Raw genomic sequence first — 18,681 nt, 5'->3', positions numbered from 1 at the left:
ATAAAGCAGAAGTAGATGTTTTTCTGGGACTGTCTTGTTTTTTCAATAACCCAGTGGATGTTGGCAATTTGATCTCCGATTCCTCTGCCTCTTCTAGAACCAGTTTGAACATCTGGAAGTTCATGGTTCACATACTGCTGAAGCCTGTCTTGGAGAATTTTGAGCATTACTGTACTAGCGTGTCAGTGCAATTGTGTAGTAGTTTGAACATTCTTTGTCATTGCCTTTCTTTGGGATTGGAATGAAAATTGACCTTTTCCAGTCCTGTGGCCACTGCTGAGTTTTCCAAATTTGCTGGCATATTGAGTGCAGCACTTTCACAGCATCATCTTTTAGGATTTGAAATAACTCAACTGGAATTCCATCACCTCCACTAGCTTTGTTCATAGTAATGCTTCCCAAGGACCCCTTGGCTTCACGCTCTAGGATGTCTAGCTCTAGGTGAGTGATCACACCATTGTGATTATCTGGGTGGTGAAGATCTTTTTTGTACAGTTCTTCTGTATATTTTTGCCACCTCTTCTTCATATCTTCTGCTTCTGTTAGGTCCATACCATTTCTGTCCTTTATTGTGCTCATCTTTGCATGAAATGTTCCCTTGGTATCTCTAATTTTCTTGAAGAGATCTCTAGTCTTTCCCATTCTGTTGTTTTCCTCTATTTCTTTGCACTGATCACTGAGGAAGGCTTTCTTATCTCTCCTTGCTATTCCTTGGAACTCTGCATTCAAATGAGTATATCTTTCCTTTTCTCCTTTGCTTTTCGCTTTGCTTCTTTTCACAGCTTTTTGTGAGGCCTCCTCAGACAGCCATTTTGCTTTTTTGCATTTCTTTTTCTTGGGGCTAGTCTTGATCCCTGTCTCCTGTACAATGTCACAAACCTCCATCCATGGTTCCTCAGGCACTCTATCAGATCTAATCCCTCAAATCTCTTTGTCACTTCCACTGTATAATCATAGGGATTTCATTTAGGTCATACCTGAATGGTCTAGTGGTTTTCCCTACTTTCTTAAGTCTGAATTTGGCAATAAGGAGTTCATGATACAAGTCAGCTCCTCGTGTTGTTTTTGCTGACTGTATAGAGCTTCTCCATCTTTGGCTACAAAGAATATAATCAATCAGATTTCAGTGTTGACCATCCAGTGATGTCCCTGTGTAGAGTCTTCTCTTGTGTTACTGGAAGAGGGTGTTTGCTATGACCAGTGAGTTCTCTTGGCAAAACACTATTAGTCTTTGCCCTGCTTCATTCTGTACTCCAAGGCCAAATATGCCTGTTACTCCAGGTGTTTCTTGACTTCCTACTTTTGCATTCCAGTCCCCTATAACGAAAAGGACATCTTTTTGGGGTGTTAGTTCTAGCAGGTCTTGTAGGTCTTCATAGAACCGTTCAACTCCAGCTTCTTCAGCATTACTGGTCGGAGCATAGACTTAGATTACCATGATATTGATTGGTTTGCCTTGGAAACTTGGATTGTATCCAAGTACTGCATTTCAGACACTTTCATTGACTATGATGGCTACTCCATTTCTTCTAAGGGATTCCTGCCCACAGTAGTAGATATCATGGTCATCTGAGTTAAATTCTTCCATTCCAGTCCATTTTAGTTCGCTGATTCCTAAAATGTCAGTGTTCACTCTTGCCATCTCCTGTTTGACAACTTCCAATTTGCCTTGATTCATGGATCTAATGTTCCAGGTTCCTATGCAATATTGCTCTTAATAGCATCAGACTTTGATTCTATCACCAGTTACATCCACAACTGGGTGTTGTTTTTGCTTTGGCTCTGTCTCTTCATTCTTTCTGGAGTTACCTCTCCACTGATCTCCAGAAGCATACTGGGTACCTACCAACCTGGGGAATTCATCTTTAAGTGTCCTATCTTTTTGCCTTTTCATACTGTTCATGGGGTTCTCAAGGCAAGAATACTGAAATGGTTTACCATTCCCTTCTCCAGTGGACCACATTCTGTCAGACCTCTCCACCATGACCCATCCATCTTGGGTGGCCCTACACAGCATGGCTCATAGTTTCATTGAGTTAGACAAGGCTGTGGTCCATGTGCTCAGATTGGTTAGTTTTCTGTGATTGTGGTTTTCAGTCTGTTTGCCCTCTGATGGAGAAGGATAAGAGGCTTATAGAGCTTCCTGATGGGAGAGACTGACTGAGGGGAAAACTGGGTCTTGTTATGATGGGTGGGGCCAGGCTCAGTAAATCTTTAATCCAGTTTTCTGTTGATGAGTGGAGCTGTGTTCCCTCCCTGCTATTTATGTGGTGCCAGTCTATGGTGGAGGTAATGAAGATAATGGGGATCTCCTTCAAAAGATCCCATGCATGTACTGCTACACTCACTGCCCCGAACCCTGCAGCTGGCCACCACCGACCCATGCCTCTGCTGGAGACTCCTGGACACTCACGGGCAAGTCTGGGTCAGTCTCTTGTGGGGTCACTGCTCCTTTCTCCTGGGTCCTGGTGCACACAAAGTTCTGTTTGTGTCCTCCAAGAGTCTATTTCCCAGTCCTGTGTAAGTGCTGGCAGCTCTATGGTGGGGTTAATGGAGACCTCCTCCAAAAGGGCTAATGCCATACCCAGGTCTGCTGCACCCAGAGCCCCTGCCCCTGTGGCAGTCCACTGCTGACCTGTACCTCCACAGGAGACGCTCAGACACAGTTCTGCCTCAGTCTCTGTCAGTCTCTGACTATAGCCTTACTGGTTTCCATATCAAGCTGAGAGAATATAAGGAGTCTTTTAAAATCACACTTAGATAGGGATACTAAATTCAGCAAAGAGAAATACAACCAACTTAGTTTAAATTTCAGATAAAGAAATGATGATTTAGTGTAAGTATATTCCAGTGGGGACCCTGTCTTTCACCTACCAATGTACATTTAAATAGCCAACTGTTCTATCAGTGAAACCAACTTGGTTGGGTTTATTGTGAATGTGAATGATTAATGTTAAGAGGCTACAAAGGGGAAAAGAAAGTCATTTTTGTTGGCTGATAACATAATGCTGTAGGGCTTCCCTGGTGGCTCAGAGGATAAAGAGTCTGCCTGCAATGCAGGAGACCCGGGTTCGATCCTTGGGTTGGGAAGATCCCCTGGAGAAGGAAATGGCAATCCACTCCAGTATTCTGGGCTGGAGAATCCCATAGACAGAGGAGCCTGGCGGGCTACAGTCCATGGGGTCGCAAAGAGTCTGACACGACTGAGTGACTTCACTCACTCACTCAACGTAATGCTGCAGACTGTTTTAATCTGACTCAAGTCTGTATAGTAGAAAAGGTGTGAGTGAGTAGTGCAATGCTGACCCAGAGAAGAATGAAGACATATATCATTGGTCTTCTTCCCTGGCCCTGGTCACCTGGAGGGGTGCTGAGATCGCATGCCAGGAGCATGAATTCAAATGTGTTTCTCCATAACACCAAGAGGCCACTGATAGTACTCAAAGGGTTCAATTCACTCATCCCAGATCCCTCCACAGGTATTCTAGACAGCTCGGGCTGCTATATAGCAAAACATCATAGACTGGGTAACTTAAACAACAGAAATTTATTCCTCACAGTTCTGTAGGCTACAATGTCCAAAATCAAATTGTTGACTGATCTAGTTCCTGGTGAGGGTCTTTTTTCCAGTTAACACACAGACGCCTTCTTGCTGTATCTGCACATGGCAGAGAGAGATCATCTCTCATGTCTCTTCTTATTTATAAGGGCACTAATTCCATTCATGAGGGCTCCATCCTCATGACTTAATTACCTCCCAAAGACTGTTCCTTCAGATACTGTCACACTGGAGATGAGGGCTGTAACACATAAATTTTGGGAGGAGGCAAACATTCTGTCCATAGCAATGGAGATGTGAATAAAACTACAAGTGTATATCCAGAAAGATCTTAGATGTTAGGAAACTTCATTCTGATAGTAGACAAACCTAGGCATCCTCCAAGGGGGAAAGAAAGGGAGGAACTTCTTTGAAATCTGTTTACAATTCACCATAGACAGTTTTTATTTTAAGAAACTAATAAAAGTAATATGATTCCACCTTTCCGAGCTGTTTATCACTTGGAATTTCAGTTTGGGTGATTGCACTCTTGTAAATTAGCTGACTGAGAGTCCAAAGATTATATCTGCCTCCAGACAGTCCATTCATCATGCTTAGTGTTTGAATTTGAGCACAGCTTTCCCACATATTTGCCAAAACACCACCAAAGTAATCACAGAAAGCTCCCCGTTTTGATCTACCTAATGCCTTAAATATTGCCAGTGGCTGTGAAATTTAGGTTTAGTGGAATATTTTAATAACCCACCAATCTCTTTATCTGAAAGCTTCATATAACCACTCTCTTAGTTCATAAATACTTATTGATTTTAATTTTTCACCAAAAAGGGAGTGGACTTCAGTAGTTCTATATGTACTTACTCAAGAAAGCAATGCAAAGTCGTAGTATTATCAAGATATAATCATGTAGGAATGAAAAAACCTTTAAATAGTATCAAATATTTACTTGCATGGCCAACACAAAGTTCAAATTATTTGTGTGTAACCCACACCTTCACACTTTCAATATTATTTTGCAAACAGGGAAAGTGTTCATTTAGATTATCCAATTTTGGAAAAACATGATTTAAATTTTGATTGGTAAAACTACCAAAATGTGATCATTGTGATCCCAAAAAAGCCAATTGCATAAAATTCAGGCTTGCATGATTGGAAAGTGAACAAAATTTCCAGGCCAAAAGTGCCCAACTAATTGGCTGAGAGTTCCAGATGGGTATGTGGGATCCAAGTCTATGCCAAAGCCATCTGTGGTGTGTACCACCTGCTGACCTAGTCATTTTTTTACCACCTGGTCCCTGTGTGTGCTGTGTCTCACTGGGCAGTAATTCCTAAAATTCTAGGCAATTGGTGCTCTTTTAGATGCACATATCCACAAGTTTTGGACCTGAATAAAATGGTTACAGAGACCTAGCCTCTGTATCCCTAAGTGTGGATATAGGGCTGCCTGCCCTTTCTGTACCAATTTGTTTTTTGAAATATGATATGAAACATGGTAATTACTTCATTGTATATGTAAGTCAAACCATTATGCTATACATCTTAAATTTATACAGTGAGGTATGTCAATTATATCTCAATAAAACTTGGAAAAAATCTAGAAATTAAAAAATAAGTAAAACCAAATATGATATTAAAATAATTAATTCAAATGCTATCTTTTCCAAGATTAATTTTAACTTTGGATTTTCTCTTTTGCCTTCTATTCTTTGTGGGGATGCTTGGACATAATGAACTGGTCTCAGGAGCTTCACCCATGGATGGTTGGTCTCCACCTGCTATGACCTCTACCTCCCTATCAGAAACTCTACCTTTTTTTACTGCATCAAGCGTCTTTCCTCAGACTGATCAAAGTGCCACAGACATAATGTCCATTGACCAGACAGTACTAATCCCACGGCTTACTGTCCCCACTGATGATTATTCTGCCATCAGCCCATTGGTTCCGGAAATTTCACACTTGCCTACATCTTCAGAAGACTGGTTGAGTACCAGCAGCCAAGATACAATGGAATACTTAGATGGAGTGGATCTCACTAAGACTCCTACCTCCTCTGAGGTCCCAGGATTCAGTGGGTATGTTTCCAGCCTGGATTATTTCCTGGAGAACATCACTCCTGACCCAGGTTTGCGCTACATCACCACCAGCGCCATGACTGTCGCTGCCAGGGGCCGAGAGTTGGTGGTGTTCTTCAGTTTGCGTGTGGCCAATGTGCCCTTCTCCACTGACCTGTTTAACAAGAGCTCGCTTGAATATCAAGCTCTGGAGCAGCGATTCACACAACTGGTGAGTGGACACTGCTTACAACTCTGTGTGTCTCCTTTCTTTTTTGTTGTTACTTTATAATGTAATCACTGCTGTCTTGAGCAATGCAATTAGGAAGAGACAAGCTTCTGAGCTATCTGTTGCTGATAGCATTCAACTGGAGTGTTGAGATGGATTTGGATCCAACAGGCAAGAATTCTATGGTAGATGCACGAGGCGGCCACTCAGCTATCTGGGAACAAACTTATTTCTAAGACCTTTTCATCATAGTTCTTCTAGATTTCGTTTTCCTGGGAATAATACATAACCACTCAAGAACTGAACTTGGAATTTATAAATAATATGAGCAGACTTTTCCTAAGTTCATTCTGTTTTCCAGCCATCTGACAAAAGGGTTCAAGGCTAGAAAAGTCCAGAAGAGATGAGGTCAAGTGTTCAGGTATAAGAAATCTTTTTTTTTTTTTAGTTCCTTTATGTTCTTATAAAACAAACCAACAAAAAAATAAAATGACAAAATGGCTCAGCATTCCAACCACTAACAAAGAAAGTGAGATCATCATCAAAAAGCATATAACTCTGATTACAAAACATCCCCCCAAATCACATATTTATTTTGTTTCTTCATGTACTTTTGTAGAAATACATACGATATGAAAACTGCTAACCTATGAACCTCTCACAGGCATGGATAATTAAATTCAAGTACACAATGCCCATCACAAAGATTATAGAATTTCTGAAAATAAGAAAAAAATATTTGTAAGCTCCATGTAAGTTAAATCACTATGCAAATTAAAACCACATTAAAACCAATTTTTCAAGTGAACTTTAAATAAGACTTTGTGCTATACCCACCTCCCCCAAGTGAGGTGAGTTGATGTTGGGACAATCTCAAGGAACAGAGTCCCAGGGTACCAAGTCCAGGTGTATTAACTAGGATACATCTAGGCTGCCATAATGAAGAAATCAAGAATACAGTAACTTAAATAGAATATGAGTTTATTTTCTTTTACTGGGTGGGTGGGACAACTCTGCTCTACAGAGTCATCCACAGACTCACATTCCCTCCATCTTATAACTCTGCCAACCCCAGGGGTGTTTCCTCACTCTCACATCCAAAGCTGGATCACTGGTACATCATTTTATTTATTTATTTAATTGGAGGACATTTATTTTACAATATTGTGATGGTTTCTCCCATATATCAACATGAATCAGCCATAGGTACACATGTGTCCCCCCGATCCTGAACCCTCCTCCCACACCCCTCCCCATACCACCCCTCCAGGCTTTTCCAGAGCACCAGCTTTGGGTGCCCTGCTTCATGCACTGAACTGGCCCTGGTCATCTATTTACATATGGCAATGTACATGTTTTGATGCGATTCTCTCAAATCATCCTACATTGTCCTCCCACTGAGTCTGAAAGTCTGTTCTTCATGTTCGTGTCTCCTTTGATGTGCTGCATGCAGAATCATTGTAACTGATACATCTCTGTTTCTATTTCCCTTCTCTGTGAGAAGAGGAAAGTGAGGAACCCCAGGGCAAGCAATATCCTAAGCAAGTGATGCCAAAGTTGCCCACACCTCTTTCACTCATATCCAATTGGTGGGAATTGGTCGTGTGGCCACACCGTGCTGCAAAGGAGGGTGGGAAATGTCGGCTGTAGCAAGGCAGCCTCTTAGCCATGAAGAAGAGGAGAATGGATTTGGGGAAAGGGAGCAACTAGTTGTCTGCACATGAAGTGAGGACAGGGAATTCTCACTAGAGGGCAAAGCAATGTTAAGACACAAAGAATGAGTCTAGTTAAAGTACATGGGAGAAAATAGGAGAGAGTAATTCCACACTCTGTATACAATTTCATTTTATTTTCATAATAACCTGGAGGAGGCGGTTAACTGGAGGTGGTACCAACATGTGGGTTTGGGTCAGAATCTGGTGGGGTGGAGATGGGGACAAAGGGAAAGTAGGTCTGGGCCAAGCCTGGGAGATAATAGGTTGTATCTGTGTCCTCTCTGGGTTTGTGGGTGTCAGTTCATGAAGGAGAGGTCCCACTTTCAGAGCCAGGAACAAAGCAGACATCACTGTTTCAGACATTCCTGAAAAGTGATCTGCAGGATGGCTGTGGGGAATTCCCTGGCAGTTCAGTGTTTAAGGCTCTGTGCTTCCAGGGTTCAGATCCCTAGTCAGCAAACTAAGTTCCCATGTGTCATGGGGCATGGCCAAAAAAAAAGGCTGGTTGTGGGTCTCAAGAGGCAGATGGAGGAATGTGAAGCACAACTCCCTGAAGCATCCTTTCAAGATACTTAAATTCTAGCTTGAAAAAGGTCCTTAGGGAGCCATTTTTTTTCTCCCTCACAATTCAAATAAGAGCACTGAGGTACAACTTAGTAGGTTATGTGGATTGATGAAGTCACATGTCTGGTTAGCAGCAATCTGAGGACTGACACCTAGTTTCCTGAGGACCAAGTTCTTCACAGTTTCCACTGCAGGGAATTTGTGTTGACATGAAACCCCCTGAACAGACCAATGAGCCCATGTTTATGCTGTTGTTTATTTCAATAGGTCATTTCAAATTGGTTGCTTCCAAACAGATGTTCCATTTACCAGGCATAGGTCAATCTGCTACTGCTCAGTTTGGAACATGTTTTTATTTACTTGGATTTTTTTTTTTTTTAATAACTGAACCTGGCATCCCTGCTTGGCTCACAGTGTTGACCAGGATTTCTTTTTCAATCCTCTGTTCTCGCAATTCATCATGAAGAAAATCACTGCCCATCCATCTCAATACACATAAAAGTGGAAATATGGGACATAATCACTGCAAACAGATCATTAAGTAGTGGTGTTCTGGTTTCACATTAAGTCCAAACACAAATATAAAAAAGGAACTGAAATTTATGCCTCAGATAATGAAATGTGAGTATAAATGGAATTAGCAGCAGCTGAGCACTTGCAACACCATTAAGGGTAAACCGTCTTTTGTTTTTGCAGCTGGTTCCATATCTGCGATCCAATCTTACGGGTTTTAAGCAACTTGAGATACTTAACTTCAGAAATGGGAGCGTGATTGTGAATAGCAAAGTGAGGTTTGCTAAATCAGTGCCATATAACCTCACCAAGGCTGTGCGAGGTGTCTTGGAGGATTTTCGTTCCACAGCAGCCCAACAACTTGATCTGGAAATAGATAGCTACTCTCTCGACGTTGAACCAGGTAAAAGAATCCAACCCAGAAAATTGTGGGAGTGTTTTTGGTTTTGCTTGTTTGTTTAAGCATGCAGCTCAAGTTTGAGGCAACGAAAATCAACTTATAATGGCATTTAGCAAAATAATTTTTTGGAAGCTATGAATCAATATAGAAGAAAGGTAGGGCCCTAAGACATGCAAGTTAAGGTTTTCCTTCATTAAAAACCAAAGAGCAAGCATATCTCTTGCTTCACAATCTGGCACTTTAGTTTCGTCACAGAACAAAACTTTTGCTATGCCTAAGAGATTTTTCTTTTTTTAATGTAACCCACACCTAAGCTAACTTACATCCTTCCAGAAGTCAAAAGCACTTTATCAGTCAGCAGCAACCACCTAAGAAACCTCCCAGTCCTGGTTAACTATGGTCATCACCTCTTCATAGCATAATTCAGGATGAAACTGAGACAATGTCCCAGGGAAAGAAAAATAATCATTAGACCAAAACTCCAACTTCGAAAAAACCCACTTCACCATCACCCAATAGGAGAATCATGTCCCTTTCTATATGTATACCCTAGATCAGCTTCTGTGTGTGCTGCTGCTGCTGCTGAGTCGCTTCAGTCGTGTCGGACTCTGTGCGACCCCACAGACAGCAGCCTACCAGGTTTCCCGTCCCTGGGATTCTCCAGGCAAGAACACTGGAGTGGGTTGCCATTTCCTTCACCAATGCATGAAAGTGAAAAGTGAAAGTGAAGTCGCTCAGTTGTGTCTGACTCTAGCGACCCCATGGACTGCAGCCCAACAGGCTCCTCCATCCATGGGATTTTCCAGGCAAGAGTACTGGACTTGGGTGCCATTGCCTTCTCCATCTATGTGTGCAGGTTAAAACAAAGTAGAGTTAGATGTGAAAAAAAAAAAAATTAAAGATACAGGGGCTTAGCCTGAAGCTACATAATAGAAAGCGAACATTTGTTCTGATAATAAAGCACAGTGTACTGTACCAGTGTAAGAAGCTATGCCCAAATTGGGAACTGTTTCCACCATTAGCTTCAAAATTCTGTTTCCTAACCAACCGAAGGAAATTTTTAAATTCCCCAGACTGCAAGTGGGCAAGGCTCCAAATCCACTGGCAAAGCGACCTTCGAGGCAGGTTCAAAACAAAGCTTCCTAATTGGCCATGAATTAGTGAAGTGGATCTGTAACATCCTCCCTAGATTTTCCCAGACTAACAAAGAAGGCAGAGAGAAAGGCCTTGGGCAAAATGCAAACAAAAAGCCTCTGTTGGGAGACACTTATCTTTGACAGAGCAGAACTTTGAGCAACTTTAAGAAAATTGCCTCCTACCTTAGTAAATAGGATTATTAAAAAGACAGAAAGCCCTGAAGGTGCTGAGCCCTGAAGCACTTACCTTTGAACACAAGCAGCTAAGCAAACCCTCTGGACCCCCTAGGAAATCAAAGACCTCCTAAACACTAGTAAGATACCTCCTCTTCCCCTGAAAACTTCCAGGGGGTCCTTGCCGGTTGAAATCAGGAAGACCAATTTTTTCCAGTCAATTGAAAACAGAAACATATATAGAGAGAACTTGGCATAAGAGAGGCAAGGGCCCAATCCTCTCCCTTCCTTTCTCCCCTGCGGAGCTGACAGACAACAGAGAGACTCATCCAACATTAGGAGAAGATCAAACGAGGAGCCCAGTTGAGGCAGGGGAAAACTGGGCACCTCTTAGAAAGAGGGCAGGAAGCTGGTGATGCATTTGCCAGTGATGCTCAAGAGACCCTAGTGATGCTGGAAGGAAGCATTGCACAAAGTCACGACTCTGTAAGACCATGGTCCTGAATCTGTATGCTGCTGATGCTGAAAACTCAGTCTTTGTGCATGCGTGCCGAATGAAATCTCGGAGACAGAACTTTGGGGAAAGTAGAAAAGAATAATGTTACTGCAAAGGGGGCCAGCAGTCGCATGCCTCTCAAAACTGTGTCCCAATCCAGAGTTGGGGGCAGGATTTGGTGAGGAGTTTTATAGCAATCGTTCAAGGGCAGGGTTGCTGATAAGGATTGGGTTGTACCAGGCCTACATTCCTTTATTCTGGCTTTAAGAGGTCCCCTGATAAGCTTCTGGAGTTTCTTTCATCTGTCCTCAGGTGCTCTCTAGATGAGCTTCTTGAGGTTATCATTCTCTGATCTTCTCTGGAAGGAAGAATGCTGACATCTTCCATTTATTTTGGGTTTTAGTTCTGCAGAAGAGCTCAAAGACACAGTTCTGTGTATCCCTTGAGGCAGAACCAGGACCCTGCCCCAAGGCTGCACCCTTGCTTCCTGACTGCTCCTCCCTTGTCTCAGCACCCTCTGCCTCCCCTGATTAGGACTGTTTAAACCTGCCCTTTGAAACTCAGGGCACGTCATGCTGGCTGGAGTCTGTTCCCTACAAACGAGAAACAGCGGACACAGAAATGCTTCCATAGCCAGGAGCTCCACAGTGTCCTGCTTGGTTTCACTAACAGCAACACTCCATCTCCACAACTGGAAAAATGGATATAGTGACAGTTGCGAGGATCAATCAAAATTATATTTACAACACTTAGCGTAACATTTGATACACAGTAGTTGACTAACAAATGTTAGTGGTTAATATGATAGCATCGTCATTAGTAAATGAGCTAATACTTTGTGATATGAACAGGGTACCAGTGGGAACAATGAAAAGTACCAGGACAAGGTATTTGCGTGGAGGGTCCACTGAAATTATTTCACTAATTTCTCATGACCAGTTCTGCTGTGTAGCCTTTCCTCTAAGAAGCCAAGAGCAAGAGAAATGAGACAGTGCTAACATGGGTTTCAGTCCCTGCATGCTTGCTATGTCACTTCAGTCATGTCCGATTCTTTTGCAACCCTATGGTTGCATGGAATTCTCCAGGCAAGAATACTGGAGTAGGTTGCCATGCCCTCCTCCAGGGGATCTTCCTGACCCAGGCACTGAACCCGCATCTCTTATGTCTTCTGCACTGGCAGGCAGGTTCTTTACTGCTAGTGCCACCTGGTCCTTACTGAAGCCAAATTTATACTGATTACTTAATTAGAACAGTAGCGGAAGCTAGAGAGCATTGGGCAGCCTGGGACATTATCTTACTCTACGCCTGGCTAGACAGTTGGAAAGTTCAGAAGCTCTGAATTTTTGATACATTGGAGACTCATTGAATAATTGAATGAATGGACAGATGGATAGATGGACAAGGTCTGCCAAGAATGACTACTGTGAGCCAGCCAGGACATAAGTACTGCCTAAACCAGTGGGTTGGAAGACAGCAGATTTAGAAAGCCAAAAATTATTTTATAAAAGTTAAAAATAAATAACAAAGAACTTTATGAACTACATAAATCAAAGTGGATAAATCCAGTATTCAGAAGGGATCTTATTTATAGTGAGAAGCCACTGTGCCATCTACCCCCAGAAATGCTCCTTCCATTCGACAGGGAGCTGGACAAGGTGGGAGAAGCCTGGGCTTCCTCCTACCTCGCTGGTTTAGTCATTTCACAGAAAGCAAAGTGAAGAGTCACCCATGTAACCAGCAACTGGCTGAGATTCATTAAACCGTGACCATCTTCTACACACATGTAATCCAAAACAATCACCGTTCATTCACCACAGTTATAAACTGTTAAAATGTGAAAGTCCCTGCCCAAAGGAACATGCCCAATGGCCAAGGATGATCACCTTACAACAATGCTGGGATCAAAGCTATTCCTTTTTCCTTCAAAGACCTTCTAATGAGCACCTTCTGATATGCTTTATTTTATGGTTCATTCATTCAGTCTTGTCTGACACTTTGTGACCCCATGAACTGCAGCAGGCCAGGCTTCACCATCTCCCAGAGTCTGTTCAAACTCATGTCTATTGAGTTGATGATGCCATCCAACCATCTCATCCTCTGTTGTCCCCTTCTCCTCCTGCCTTCAATCTTTCCCAGCATCAGGGTCTTTTCAAATGAGTCAGTTCTTCCAATCAGGTGGCCAAAGAATTGGAGTTTCAACTTCAGCATCAGTCCTTCCAATGAATATTAAGGACTGATCTCCTTTAGGATGGACTGATTGGATCTCCTTGCAGTCCAAGGGACTCTCAAGAGTCTTTTCCAACACCACAAGACGGACGGGTCATGGTGGAGAGGTCTGACAGAATGTGGTCCACTGGAGAATGGAATGGCAAACCACTTCAGTATTCTTGCCTTGAGAACGCCATGGACAGTATGAAAAATGCTTCTGCAGAGTTCATTAATTTCATACTTCTATGAATTTATTCATTTTATAAAACTTCTTGAACTTGAAATGTAAAATGTTGTTCTTAAAAAGAACACCTGTATACTTATTGTACAGTAAAGTGTACTATAAATAGTGTCAGTTCTCCTATACAATTTTAGTTTGGAGAAATATGCACAAAATTAGTATTTTGATTATAGAAGAAATGGGCTTCTGGGTTTTAAAACAAATTAAGGGAAAATATGCACATGATTTTCAATAGTTTTCTTCCTATTTTTTTTTTTTTAATCTAGAAGATCACAGGTATTTTGCTCCCAGTTTTTCAGCATGACTAGCTGATCCAGATTTCCTGCTTGTGGTGGTGTATTTGAGTGTAAGCTGTCATGGTGATTGACAGGCAAGCTGATTAAAATGTCTTCCTCGTAGAGTAAACCAATGCAACCACCTGATTGTGCTGCCTCTCAGCTCCCTGGACCTGTAGTGAAGATAATTACTTCAGCTTCCTGGACAACAAGGACTCAAATTCTAATTTACACAGCCTCTGGCTGTGTAGCTGGTATGGTCTCTTCCAGTGTCTAAGGCTTGGCTGATTCTCAGCAGTGCCCATCCCCCAGCACATAGTAAGGGAGATCACAGATCAGGACACTGCTAATCAAAATCCCAAGTAATACCTAAAGGTCATTTTAGCCAATACATGAAGCCTCCCTGATTCAGACTGGATCTTGCAAGTATTTCCTTGAACTCATTGATGAAAACTCTCCTTGAAAGAGAGTTAAAAGGGGAAATCTTGAGGGAGATAAAGGACAGCTGCTGGAAATACCAAACACCAGGAATACATACCTAGCTTTGTCTCTGGGAAAGAATCTCAAGAATCTTCCCTTGGAAAATGGAGACGGTATCCTACCATTTCAAAGTTTTTCCAACCAGGATGGCCAAATATAGCAAAACTGAGTTACTGGATGTCTTACCCCTTTGCCCTTTTCTCATCACTTTCTTGGGAGAAACAGGCGATTTGAACTAGGTCTCCAAAACACTGGAGGATCTCCCACCTCAAATCCAGTGTTCCGCAGCCCGGGAGCTGCTGGCTTTACCACCCATGCCTCCCACAGCCCTTATCAAAGAATAGCCTCCATGTGTGAAAAACATACCAGTCAATCAGGTAGATAGTGGTCGTAGTCACTAAGTCATGTCTGACGCTTGCATCCAATGGACCGTAGCCCGTCAGACTCCTCTGTCCATAGAATTCCCCAGGCAAGAAAACTGGAGTGGGTTTCCATTTCCCTCTCCAGCAGATCTTCCCAATGTAGGAATCAAATTTAACATCTCCTGCATTGCAGATAGATTTTTACCACTGAGCATTAGACGACAAATACAGTTTAAAGAGGATATGGAAACAGGTTTTAAACAGAGAACAAAAGCAAATGCTGAAATCTAAATAAAAAACAGAAAATACAATCACTGTATCATATCCATTATCTATACAGTAACTTCTGACTTTATAGAGATCTGAAATGCCATTATCAATAGTAAATGGTAAATCAGTCCAAGTTACTGTCTTTTAGGTGTCAGCAAAGTGTTTCTTAAAATGCCAGATGGTTAATATTTTAGGCTTTGCAAGTCAATAAAGCAGAAGTAGATGTTTTTCTGGAATTCTCCTGCTTTTTCGATGGTCCAAAAGATGTTGGCAATTTGATCTCTGGATCCTCTGCCTTTTCTAAATCCAGCTTGAACATCTGAAAGATCTCAGTTCACTTACTGTTGAAGCCTCACTTAGAGAATTTGGAGCATTACTTTGCTAGCATGCGAGATGAGTGCAATTGTGTAGTAGTTGGAACATTTTTGGCATTGCCTTTCTTTGGGATTGGAATGAAGACTAACATTCTCCAGTCCTGTGGCCACTGCTGAGTTTTCCAAATTTGCTGGCATATTGAGTGCAGCACTTTCACAGCATCATCTTTTAGGATTTAGCTCAACTGGAATTCCATCACCTCCACTAGCTTTGTTCATAATGATGCTTCCTAAGGCCCACTTGACTTCGCATTCCAGGATGTCTGGGTCTAGGTGAGTGATCACACCATCGTGGTTATCTGGGTCATGAAGATCCTTTTTGTACAGCTCTCCTGTCTACTTCTGCGTTATTGACTACACAAAAGCCTTTGACTGCATGGACCACAACAAACTGTGGAAACTTTTTAAAGAGATGGAAATACCAGACCACCTGACCTGCCTCCTGAGAAATCTGAATGTAGGTCAAGAAGCAACAGTTAGAACCAGATATGGAACAATGGACTGGTTCCAAATTGGGAAAGGAGTATGTCAAGGCTGTATGTTGTCACTCTGCTTATTTAACTTATATGCAGAGTACATCATGTGAAATGCTAGGCTGGATGAAGCACAAGCTGGAATCAAGATTCCAGGGGAAATACCAGCAACCTCAGATATGCAGATGACACCACCCTTATGGCAGAAAGCAAAGAACTGAAGAGCCTCTTGATGAAAGTGAAAGAGAAGAGTGAAAAAGTTGCCTTAAAACTCAACATTCAAAAAACTAAGATCATGGCATCCAGTCCCATTACTGTATGGCAAATAGATGGGGAAACAGTGGAAACAGTGTCAGACTTTACTTTTCTGGGCTCCAAAATCACTGCAGATGGTGATTGCAGCCATGAATTTGAAAGACGCTTACTCCTTGGAAGGAAAGTTATGACCAGCCTAGACAGTATATTAAAAAGCAGAGACATTACTTTGCCAACAAAGGTCCATCTAGTCAAAGCCATGATTTTTCCGGTAGTCATGTATGGATGTGAGAGTTGGACAATAAAGAAAGCTGAGCGTCAAAGAATTGATGCTTTTGAACTGTGGTGTTGGAGAAGATGCTTGAGAGTCCCTTGGACTGCAAGGAGAAACAACCAGTCCATCCTAAAGGAAATCAATCCTGAATATTCATTGGAAGGACTGATGCTGAAGCTGAAACTCCAATCTTTTGGCCACCTGATGGGAAGAACTGACTCCTCAGAAAAGACCCTAATGCTGGGAAAGATTGAAGGCAGGAGGAGAAGGGGACAACAGAGGATGAGATGATTGTATGGCATCACCAACTGTATGGACATGAATTTAAGTAAGCTCCAGGAGTTAGTGATGGACAGGGAAGCCTGGCATGCTGCAGTCTGTGGGGTTGTAGAGTCGGACCCGAAGGATCGACTGAACTGACTGAATCTGCCCTTTGGAGTTCAGGCAAAGTCATGGGGACTAGAATCTGTTTCCAATAAAAAAGAAACGGGGAACACTGAGAGGCTTCCACGTCCAGGAACCTCACAGTGTCCAGTTCAGTTTCAGGGTGGGGCTAGTCTAGAAAGGGCAGGAGGAAAATAAAGAGAGTCCTAGGAATGGCAGGGTACTTCTCCTGCTGTGAAAGCAGCTTTGGATACAAAGTAAAGATGCTCAGCAGAGAAGGAAGGGAAGGCAAGAATGAGGCAGTGTTACCCCAAACACAAGGTTTCCCTCTTGGTAGGTGTCTAGCTAAATAACACAACCAAGCCAAAGAGCAGGAGAAGGATGTATCACTTGCAACAAGTAAGGAAAACCCCATGGATCCTTCCCAAAGCAGTGTCTCCCCAACCACCAAATTGGCGAAGTTTTAAGCTAAAGGTACATGCATATTCATGAGGGGCTTGAGAAGAGGAGAATTAAGGACAAAATTAGGACAAAGGTTGAGTCAGAACTTTAGCTGATGGAAGTCAGCAGGGTCAGAAAAGGTCAACATCATCTTCCCTCAGGTTCCAGGTGACCTGGAGGTTGAACCTTCAGGGTAATCTTTCCCACTGAAACAGAACTGGGAGTCTTTACAACTGATATGTTATCTTTGTTATTTCTCTGGTTGTTTGTTTCTGCATTCTTTTGTTCCCTTAAGATTAATTACTGAAAACTGTTCAAGGGCAAACATTATAGCCAGGCTTAGATCACAAAATAGCTTAGGCCAAAGTGGCTTCTCTTATGTCAATAAAGCCAAGCCTGGTTCTATCTCCCAGGAACCCCATCCTATCTGCTTACAGCAGCTCAGTTAAAGTCAGGTTGTCTAACAGACCCTGTTCAATCTATTTGCATCTTCTCTGGGGCCCATTTTTCTGTTCTTTCTTCTTCCCTCCCCGCCATGATTTATGGATTTTTGAAGTTAAACTTTTAAAAAAATGTGTGAAAGTCTTCAGACTAGGTGTTTAAAGCATTCCCAAGATTATAAAGTAAAAACACATAGAGTTTATCATTCATAAAATGCTGAAAATTTAGAAAATATTTGTTAAAAATCTATAAATAGTTACAAAGGACACATAAAGTAACTCATTTTTAAAAGATGAAGGGCAAAATTAATAAAATGCCTGGGTTGAGATGATACTGAAAGGATGCATTTGGGTGAGTGAAGAGTAGATGAAGTTCCTTTAAGCTGACAGTGCATAGGTCGTTAGAATCCTCTGCAAAAGCAATCTGGTGGAGCAGCAGGAGCAGAGGCCACATTTCTGTGAGATTGCAACGATACGGAAAATGAGAAAGTCAACACGCCCTGTCCACCTCCTGTCTTACAACTTGGAGCAAGGCTCCAACCCTTCCACAGATACTGGAAGGAGGGGGTGCTATCTTCCTTGATGATTACATTTCATAGGGATGGCTCCCAGGTCCTGCAGAAAGTCAGGAGTCCAAATTCTGGCAGGAAGCTTTAAAGAGATTTCCATCTCAAACAGAGGAAGAAGTTACAAGTTTTCTAAAGTCTTACTCTTGATGCCAAAAATTTGGCCTCTGTGCGCTGGTGCCAAATCAAATCTGAGAGACAAGAGTTTCGTGTGAAGCAGAGAAGGATTGCTTTATTGCTTTGCCAGGCAAAGGGGGACACAGTGGATTCATGGCCCTCGAAACTGCGTGTACCAACCTGGTGGGATTTGGTAAGGAGCTTTATAGCAGTGGTTCAAGTATTCGGTTGCTGATAAGACTAGGATGTGTGCAGGGCATGCACTCCTTTAATCTAGTCTCAGGTGGTCTCTTGAAGAGCTGGTCTCAGGTGGCCTTCCCTGAAATGAAGAAAGCTAATATCTGCTATTTATTCGGGGTTTTAGTTCTATTGTTGTTGTTCAGTCACTCAGTCATAACCGACTCTTTGCGACCCCATGGACTGCAGCACGCCAGGCTTCCCTGTCCATCACCAACTCCCAGAGCTTGCTCAAACTCATGTCCATTGAGTTCTAGAAAGACCTCAAAAGATAGTGTTCTGTGTATCCCTTGAGCGGAACCCGGACCCTGCCTGAAGGCTATGTTATTGATTCTTGGCTGCTCCTCCCAAGACTGTATCCCTTCCCTTCCGTGATTAGCAACTGTTCGAATCTGCCCTTGGGAACTCAGGGAAGGTCATGGAGGCTGGAGTCTGTTCCATACAAGAAG

The 18,681-nt window shown here is 42.4% G+C and overlaps 1 protein-coding gene across 1 annotated transcript in view; it reads left to right on the top strand.

Moving 5' to 3' along the window:
* Positions 1 to 18,681, top strand: part of IMPG1 (interphotoreceptor matrix proteoglycan 1) — a 156,108-nt gene that overhangs the window by 115,751 nt on the left and 21,676 nt on the right. The window contains 4 exon segments of the mRNA XM_070377102.1: positions 5,299 to 5,617; positions 5,619 to 5,647; positions 5,650 to 5,840; positions 8,813 to 9,032. Of these exon segments, the coding sequence (XP_070233203.1) occupies positions 5,299 to 5,617; positions 5,619 to 5,647; positions 5,650 to 5,840; positions 8,813 to 9,032 (759 nt within the window).

The sequence above is a fragment of the Bos mutus genome, chromosome 9 (assembly GCF_027580195.1).
Source record: "Bos mutus isolate GX-2022 chromosome 9, NWIPB_WYAK_1.1, whole genome shotgun sequence".
Classification (NCBI taxonomy): domain Eukaryota; kingdom Metazoa; phylum Chordata; class Mammalia; order Artiodactyla; family Bovidae; genus Bos; species Bos mutus.
Note: the sequence above shows the minus strand (reverse complement) of the source record. Positions and strands in the feature narration are given on the sequence as shown.